This window comes from Zingiber officinale, chromosome 4A (genome assembly GCF_018446385.1).
Source record: "Zingiber officinale cultivar Zhangliang chromosome 4A, Zo_v1.1, whole genome shotgun sequence".
NCBI lineage: Eukaryota > Viridiplantae > Streptophyta > Magnoliopsida > Zingiberales > Zingiberaceae > Zingiber > Zingiber officinale.
This window is the reverse complement of record NC_055992.1, coordinates 125,447,939-125,457,232: the sequence shown is the minus strand read 5'-3', so window position 1 is coordinate 125,457,232 and position 9,294 is coordinate 125,447,939. Positions and strand designations below refer to the sequence as shown.

Genomic DNA, 9,294 nt, shown 5'->3' with positions numbered 1-9,294 from the left:
GGACGCTTGGACATATGAGGGATATCTAGAAATATGTAGGGTAAGGATGTGTAAGTTAAAAAAATTATATAGAGAGAGCTATGATACGTCTTTTAGTCCGTGCATTGACACTCAGTATTTTTTTCTTTGTCGACTTCTTCTTTTATGCTTTAAAAAATTAATATTTTTTTAAATCTTAAATCCTAAATATAAATAATATATTTCATAAACATCTAAAATTTTTGTTAGCTTGAATACTAAATCTAATCCCTAAATACTAAAGGTAAATTTAATTAGCTTAATCCCGTGGCTAAGAAAATAAATAAAAAAATATTATTAGATGCCTAAATATATAGGCCTTGTGAGTATTTAAAAATTATTAGTGTTAATTTTTTTTTTAACTTGAACCAACTCCTAAATTTTAAAATCTATTTGGTTTAACTCGTTAAAAAAAATAAATAAACAAACAAAAACTACTGATTGTAAATGTTACCTGAAATCAATGATCTTTTTTCAATTTTTTTTGTTTATCCTTTTTAAACTCCCGATTAATCACGAGGGATACAAAATGTGTAGGATAAGTTGTGCAGAATATCAAAACTCTATCTATATATATATATATAAAGAGAGAAATTTTAACCTACAAATCCTTACCTTGCACGTTTCTGGATGCTCCTCATACGTCTAGGCGGCTGGATGCCTGCTCAAGCACCCCGACTCACTTTTTTGAGTCGAGCACCCGAGTAAGCATCCAAATGTTGAGTTGAAACACCCGAGTGGACATCCAAGTGTCTAGACATGTAAAGGACACCCAGGATTCTACCAGTATTAAAATCATATATATATATATATATATATATATATATATATATATATATATATATATATATATATATATATATTTTGTTGTTTAAATTCTTTCAAAATAAAAAAATCCAATAGTTCCCAGTAAATGTTGAATTTGTCGAGAGAAGGAACTAACGCTCCAACCATGGTCAACTTTTGATCAATCCCTCTAAAAGCAGTCAACTGTAATCACGCTTAAAGAACAATATCTCATCAAGCTCATAAGGTCAAGTGAAGTTGACCTATGATTATAGAACATAGAACATGAGCATTTGCAGTAAGAATTCTACCATCGATTACTTACAAACTTCCAACTACTGCAAAACCTAGTAAATTTGTAAAAGATCACAAGAACGTTAGTAACAAGCGAGGAAGCACAGTGGACCTCGTGTAACATTAGAGACTTTTGGAGTGACGACGATGACAAACGAATTGATATAACACAAATGAGAAATCAAGTTATGGCCTGCGAATAGACGCCTCTCGAAGCTGTACATCACCATGGAAAAATGACAGGAATGAGCATTTCCTCGAACGTATCTTGAACCAAGGAGCTGTGCCTGTGTTCAGGGCCTCGACACAGCGTAAGGATGACCGTGGTCACTCATGCTCCCTCTCAATCTGTGGAATGGTTGTCTCTTCCTCTTTGTTCGCAATGGCCCGGATCTATTCGGCCTGACCAAGCCTTCAATCCCACCGACTAAATTCGATGCCGAATGGGGTCTCTGGATCTCGTCCATGGGCCCTGAGCTATACTCCATGGTCATGAAAGAAGCAGCTCCTCCGTATGTCAATCGCGGTGTAGCGCTGTTCCACCAACTGCTCTCACTGTCAAAGTCACCCTTGAAATCGCAGTCTGTGCCCACCGATTCCTCCCTGTGGCTGACAGAATTATCGCAGGCTTCGTCCATGTCATTGCATATCAGTTTCAATGCTTGTACCACTTCTCCCATGAATGGCCTTTGCGATGCCTCTGTCTGTACGCACATGGATGCAATTGCTGCTACCTTTGCCATATTCTCAAAGTTGTACTTTCCGCCTAACAATGGATCGACCAATTGTTCCAATCCTTCTGTGGTAGTAAGCAAAGGGCGTGCCCACGTAACAAGGTTCTCTGGACCTTGAGACTGAGATATATATACTGGCTTCCTCCCAGACAAAAGCTCGAGCAAAACGACCCCGTAGCTGTAAACATCACTTTTAACGAGGAGGTGTCCAGTCATAGCATATTCCGGTGCAACATACCTGCAAGGTCATGATTAGGACTCTAGTATATGCAGTGAAATCTATGCGATATGTCATGTTAGGCAAGGTGCGTATCTCAATTCATCTTTGTCAACTTAGCTAGCAGATGTGTGTTCCACATGAAAAATATCAGAATATCTAAATGACAAGATTTAGCAGGCAGAAAGTAGAATAACAAGTTATGATCATCATTGTGCCATTTCATCCAAAAGAAATCATGTAATTATAACTACAACGACAACAGATGACTGCAAACCAAAGGTAATGGTAGAAGAGAAATATAACGTTACCCAAAGGTACCCATGACCTGGGTGGAAATGTGATGAATTCCTTCAGATGCTTCCCTAGCCAACCCAAAATCTGAAACTTTGGGAGTAAAATCAGCCTCGAGTAGGATATTACTGGCCTTGAAATCACGGTGTATGACACGAGGAGTGGAATCCTCGTGCAGATATGCTAGTCCTCTTGCTGCACCAAGGGCAATTTTCATCCGCGAGTCCCAATCAAGAGGTTGCTTCATTTTATCAGGGCCTGAAATTCCAGCAAGCACTATCATAAAACAGCAATTTGAGTAGACTCAAAAATTAAAATGGTACATGTTGCTAAAAAACGCAAGGAGTCTTAGTAGTTTATAGGCTCAAACAAAACAAATTAAAAAGAACAGATTATTCTCAAGGAACTTCTAGATTTTATCAGGCACCATGCTTTAGCAGTGATAATTCCACAGATAAGGAACCAGGAAGATGCGTACCATGAAGATGGGACTCAACACTTCCATTGCGAACAAATTCATATACCAAACACCGGATTCCATCTTCAATGCATATACCAATCAGTTTGACAAGATTACGATGGTGTAATCGACTAAGTGTTTCTACTTCAGTAATAAATTCTCGATCGCCATTTTGGTCCTCCTTGGTAAGCAGTTTAACAGCAACCTCAGCACCATCATCCATGACACCATGGTAAACCCGTCCAAACCCACCTTTGCCCAGAAACTTTCTAGAACTGAACTTGTCTGTAGCCTTCTCAAGCTCAGATACTGAAAATGTCCTCACTGAAGGTGGGCAGGTAGGTATGGCGGAAACAAAGGACATTGACATTGAGCTGGCTAAACTACTTGATAATATCGATCTATTGCCTGCGTGAATGCACATAGAATTACGACAAATGACAATATAGTGGAAGTCATAAAACAAAGATCACAAGTAGAAAGACACAATATATAAATCTGTAAGTGATCAAGGCTCTGAACATACAGTGCAATTGCAGTGCAAACTGAAAACCATCTTTGAATTACAAAGAACAGATAGATTACATCTAGATGGGCAACAAACCGCATGCATGGATATGGAATCATGGAAACAGCAATAATACAGTAATTGAGAAACTATATGCAAGCATCAATAGATAAGCAATTATTGACTAGTAATACCCATCAGTGCAATTGAATCAACTTATTATCAGTATTTGTCACACTAGAAAGGCATTCAAGATAGAAGCAGAAAGAATGCAGATAGAAAATGCTTATTGAAAATAAAGCAGAGGGAAAAATTGATAGGAGCCTAAAAAAGAATAGAAAATAAAAGTAAAAAAACCACCATATAGATGTGCTATACAAAAAAGAGAACAATTGATGTTCTGATTATGAATCATGTACTCAATAATTGATTAATTATCCACAATAAAACAAGTCATGAACCCTCATTATTTGGTGTCAGCACTCTACATTATAGGTCTTATCCTGTCATGAACTTTTTATGTAAAGTTTATCTTGCTAGTAATACCAACTGATTATGAATCCCTGGAAGAAAATATCAACATAGTTACCATAGTTTCTATTATCGCAAGAAGTACACTTTCAGTTCTGAGTAGTTAAAACATAAGGTTTTCAATTAACTGCAGGTATGATGCTTGCAGCATGAGATCCTATCAGTGGTTGTGTGACAAAGTTATGACATGTAAATACAAAATTTATGACTACAGTATGTGCAATGTTAAGAATAGCAGACAAAACCTGATGATCAGGCCAAAATAATTGGAGCTGTCTCTTTGTTCTCCATTGTTTAAAACAAGACTGGTCCAGATTCAGTCACAGGTTATGAAAGTTGAATGTATGTATAAATTGAGAAAATAATTGAGAACACAAAGAACTGGATTATTCATCTCTAGAAAGCCTGATTCCAGAATTAAATCAAATAAAAGTATTCTTGTTAAGGTCTCTTTCTAGATGAAGTTTTAAGATCTTGAAAGTTGGGTGACGAAGAGGAAGTGAACTTGAGGGAGCAAACTGGGAGCTGTTTATGTGCAACATGCAGGTTCAGAAATGCTCCAGTCAAGATTTTACTGAATTGTGCTATTACAAGAAACAATCTAGTAATGAAGTGCTTGTGTGAGGATTAGCTGGAATTTTTTTGTTAACTGTACTATTAAAAGAAACTGGAAGTTTTTGTCAATTGATTGCTCAATCTTCATTTTGACAATCTTTTTGTAATATTTGATACTAGGAAAGATGATTCATTACCAGTTTAAATCTCCTCTCAGTGGCATTGGCTTTTGCAGATAAATACAACAGTAAATATGCATCATAGGATATACCGGAAAGGCTACTAAATAATGGTTTACCTGTTTTTCGAATTATTGAGGAAGTACATGTAGGTTCAACAGAGCTAGAAGATCGACCAAGCTTCTTCAATCTCAGAGTCATGCACACTGCGCCAAAGCATATCAGCATAAGTATGAATGAAGATAACACAATTATGGCGACTATTCTTCCATTAAATTTCTGCTTCTTGTGCATTGATATATTTGCTGTGAGTGGATCTTGATGACCTCCAACACTTGGACCCAATGACTCACCAAAAGAGGGTGGTGGAGAAGGCAGTCCTGCATGGTGTTCTCAGATTCTTAGGGCACTACAAAGTTGGCATGTTGATAACATATGTAAAGAGGAGCATGGAATTACCTGGATAACGAACGTATAGCACATCATACTCACCAAAAAGAGACATGTTTATTGGCACTTTCTTTTGCCAAAATCTTTGGTAAGTCAGCAATGCAGACATCTTATCAAACTTCTCACCTAGAGGCACTAGGTCAATACTAACTGTTGTCTTTTCTGGGTCCTTAGTGCTAGCAGTGGCACCCATTATTCTTACTTGACTTTGTTTCAGAAACGTGCCAGCTGCAACTTCAACTTCAAGCTCAGCAATTCTAGAGAATAGTTCAAATGGTGCTACAGCAAGATCAATTCCAACTTGCATGGGGTAGACACACCCACAAGGTGAACCAATTGGGGTTGAAGTGAGTGGATCTGAGCAAGATATTTCATCACAACCTGTTTGAAGATGAATAATAAATGCAAACAGGTTAATCATGCTAACTAGAATCCTCATTGATGCATCATCAATGACATAATTAACTAAACTGTCGCAAGTTTTGTTCAAGCAGAACAAACCACACCCTGAGATTGTTCTGGTGTCACTGAGGTTGGTGAGGGAGCAGGCGGCAAACTTCTATGGTGTTTCACCCAATGATGTCTCAAGTGTGAACCTGAAGATGATCAAATATAATTGGCTTTGTCAAGAACCATCAAGGCAAGATAAGTATTTTCAAAATCAAAATGCAGTTTACCATGATGTTTAGGAGAGACAACTGGAGAAGGTGCAAGACCTAAAGGTGTTAAATTCCACAGTTTGGGTGAGTTTGTTGGAGATACTGCCTGATCCATTGCCATATGCAGTCCTGCACAAGTAACTTGGAAAATTATAATGATTGCCTGTAATGTCGCCAACAAATCAGAAAATAAATAAATAATGGTTAAATATACATGGGCAGAATAAAATAATGTACACCTATATATCAAGTGGTAATACAAATGAAGTTAAAAAAAAAAAATAGACCTCAAGGGAACGAGAAACCACAATGAACCAAAAATATTTGTTGCACGGTGAACTTAATCGTTGTAATCTACAACACTTCGATATCAATGAAAAGTAAATGAAAATAGGGTAAGCCACATCTTAGAATTAATGTTGCAATCTACAATTCTGGTTTTCCAGGTTGTAACCTTGCATGCAGTCAACTAATGATGATTCGAACTCTAGTTTTGGGTGGCCTTTGTAATTGAGAAGAATGGTGAGAGAAGAATTAATACCATCCCTTTCTCTCTTAAAAGTACAAAAACCAGGAGAATGGTAAGCAATGATTCTAACGCCCATCTCTACTAGCCTGCGACAATGCATGCAGAAAATCAACAAGAACTTGCAACCGAGTCATGCAGTCAACCACAGTTTGTATTTGCAATGTTATTTTTTCCAAATAATTCTGCATAGAAACTACTTGCAGGCAATAATATCAATCATTTGTTCTGAGCAAGAAAAATTCTTAATTTTCTAAGCAATCAAATTTTGTCTTTTTTCTCCCTACAGAGGTCGAAATACCTTAACCTAGCAATTAGTAAACAGTGTTTTTATTATTAAGCAAAAAGTCAACACCAAAACCAAAGTACTTTACTAAAGCTACTTTTCACTAAGATAGAAAATTTTATGATAATGAATTTAACAGATAGTATCATATAAAGCGTAGATACGCCGACACAACCAAATTTTGATGCATCAGCTAACCCATGAAAGCACCAATCAGTTTCAAGAAATCACTAGCGCAACATGCCACTCTCGAGATTCATAACTTCACATCGAGAAGTTGCTGTGAAGTTACAACTTATATTCATCAACCAAAGCGCCCAAAATAACAAATTTAGCGAAGCACAAGACTGCATTCCCCACTTTTTCCTCGCCCATCTAACTAGAAGCCGAGAACCAGCCAAATCCCAGCTGCCGAGAAAAGCACCTTCCGAAAACTAAAGAAAACGCGTCATCGGCCAAAAAAGACGCGATCTTGCCTCAAATGCCGGAAAACAGAGTGGGGGAGGCCCATACCGGTGCGATTCGGAGCCAGACGGAGCAGCGAAAACACAAGCATCAGGAGCCCCGACATCTCAACTCGTCAGAAGTGCTACCATTTCGCCATTCCAAGAGTCCAAACTGGCGGCGCTCCAGCGACGCCGCTGGAGGACGAAGAGGAAGCTCCGGCGGGGCTGGCTCATAAAACCCTAGGACGTGGCGGCACCAGCAGATCCAGAATCGCCGCGTCGAGCGAAGCAAGAGAGAGAGAGAGAGGTTGAGCGAGATCAATCGAGCGAAAGAGAGAGAGAGGAATAAAGAGGTTCGCGCAATTACGGCGACTGCCACCAAACTTTGAGGTTGTAGAGTGAAGCGAGAAAAGCGAAATTAAATCGCCAGGAAAAAACAACTTGGAAATCTCTCTCTCAATTTACTCCTATCATTTATTGTTATTTACTTATTCATAGGTAGTTCCATTTATTCTACCTTTCCAATTTTTAGAATGCCCCTTAAAATTAAAAAAACTCAATTGTCAACAAATCTAAAAGGCATTTTAAGGAAATAAAAAGAAAATAAAGGGGGTGACATGAAACTGAAAAATAGGGACAATGATATGAATAAATATATAAAATAAATGAACTTTTAAAACTTAATTAATTACTTTTATTTAAATACATAGACTCTACTAATTTATATTTTTTATAAAAATATTCATAATATATTAAAAATAAAAAATAATATATTACACATACTAAATTTTCAGTGTTACTGATTTGAGTGATGCGACAACATTAATTCGAAATTTGAAAGGTATTTTTTGAGAAATATTAATTAGGACGATTGGATAAAATCTTAAAAATTATGAAGTAGAATGAAATTTCTCCTTCATTTATTTATTTAATGCCATTTGGAGATCTTCTAATATGTTAATTAATCATAATATTTAATTCCGATTACTAATTTAAACCTCGATCTCTCTTAATCGTTTTGATGCCGCGTCAATTAAATTTAATACAGTTTGGATTAATGATAATGGCCTCCCGTCTAAAGGTCCCACGTTAACGGAAGCGCATGGCGGGAATTACACAAGCGATGAAACCTTGGGGGATTAATAAAATATATATATATATATATATAAACTGTCGCATTAACAATCTGTCTACAGCAATGCCGTATTACATGTATGTGGCAAGTACATGGTAGAATGTATGTGGATCCTAAAATTTCTAGGACAAAATATTATGTTATGTGTTTATCATCTGTACCTAGATTAATGGGAAAAAACGAAGAATTGGATAAATTAAACTTGGTCGACTGTATAATTTTACGAAAGTGTCCATCCATCATCTGAATAAATTAAAAAATATATATATGTAACAACGTATTCTCAGGTCAACCTAGATTAATAAATTCTATTGAAGGTGAAATCTGTCATCGTATGGGAGAGTAATTCCTCGACCTTTATAAGGATTCGACCCTTACTCAATTATATAAATTTATCATATGATAACCAACTCGACTACGTCCATCCTACAACAACTATCGGATTGGTAAAAAAATGATAAACCTAGTTAGTCTTGTTCACTAATCCTGGAGTGACCAGTTCAGTCCCACGGAATTTTTTCCATCGATTGTCAGGGTAAATCAAAAAGCACACACAGCGAGCAGTCTTTGGTTGTGCGGCACATTTGGAGTAAAATTTCTACAAATATATCATAATTGAAGATCAAACTGTGAGTTCTAGGTGATAATCTAGATGTGTTACTATGACATTATAGCCCCAGGAACATATGAATTTATGAAAAAAAAATATAGAATCGCCACATCAGCGACCTCCTATAGCCGGTCCCACGGATATAGAGGGAGGTAAATGCGGATACACAGCTGAAAGCGCATGGCTGAGATACTAACTTAGGTAATGATACCCCAAGGATTGAACTCTGTACCTCTCGACCATGAAACCATACGTCCTCAGTTGTGCTATATGCCCTAGGGACAACATCTGATTGATGAAAAAAAATATGGAACTGTCACATCAACGCCCCTAGAAACGGTCTTATGAATATGGAGAGAGGTAAATGGAGGTACATAGTTGAAAGGGCATGATCGAGATGCTAACCTTAGATAATGATATCCTGAGGATCGAATTTTGAAACTCTCGACTATGAAATTATGCGCCCTCAACTGTGCTGCGCCCTGGGACAACATCTGGATTGGTGAAGCTTTCCTGTGAATTGTGATGTTGCTCTAGGGATCCCCTGTATATTTCCGGACAGGATACAGGAAGCCGGGGTGCTTTTGGATTACCATTAAATGAGCT

At 37.2% G+C, this 9,294-nt stretch overlaps 1 protein-coding gene across 2 annotated transcripts; it reads right to left on the bottom strand.

Annotated features, from left to right (window-relative positions):
* Nucleotides 1-995: 995 nt before the first annotated feature.
* LOC121970993 (receptor-like serine/threonine-protein kinase ALE2) lies at nt 996-7,353 on the bottom strand. Of its 2 annotated transcripts, none has more exons than XM_042522042.1 (8): nt 7,011-7,353; nt 5,704-5,814; nt 5,533-5,622; nt 5,036-5,407; nt 4,696-4,956; nt 2,822-3,211; nt 2,361-2,601; nt 996-2,070 (listed from the first exon to the last, which is right to left on the bottom strand). In XM_042522042.1, exons 1-8 carry the CDS (start codon nt 7,066-7,068, stop codon nt 1,392-1,394), a joined length of 2,202 nt encoding a protein of 733 aa, XP_042377976.1. In that variant the 5' UTR covers nt 7,069-7,353; the 3' UTR covers nt 996-1,391. The 2 variants fall into 2 exon arrangements, with proteins under 2 accessions (XP_042377976.1, XP_042377977.1); XM_042522043.1 differs by lacking the exon at nt 7,011-7,353 and adding an exon at nt 6,696-6,867.
* Nucleotides 7,354-9,294: the final 1,941 nt, after the last annotated feature.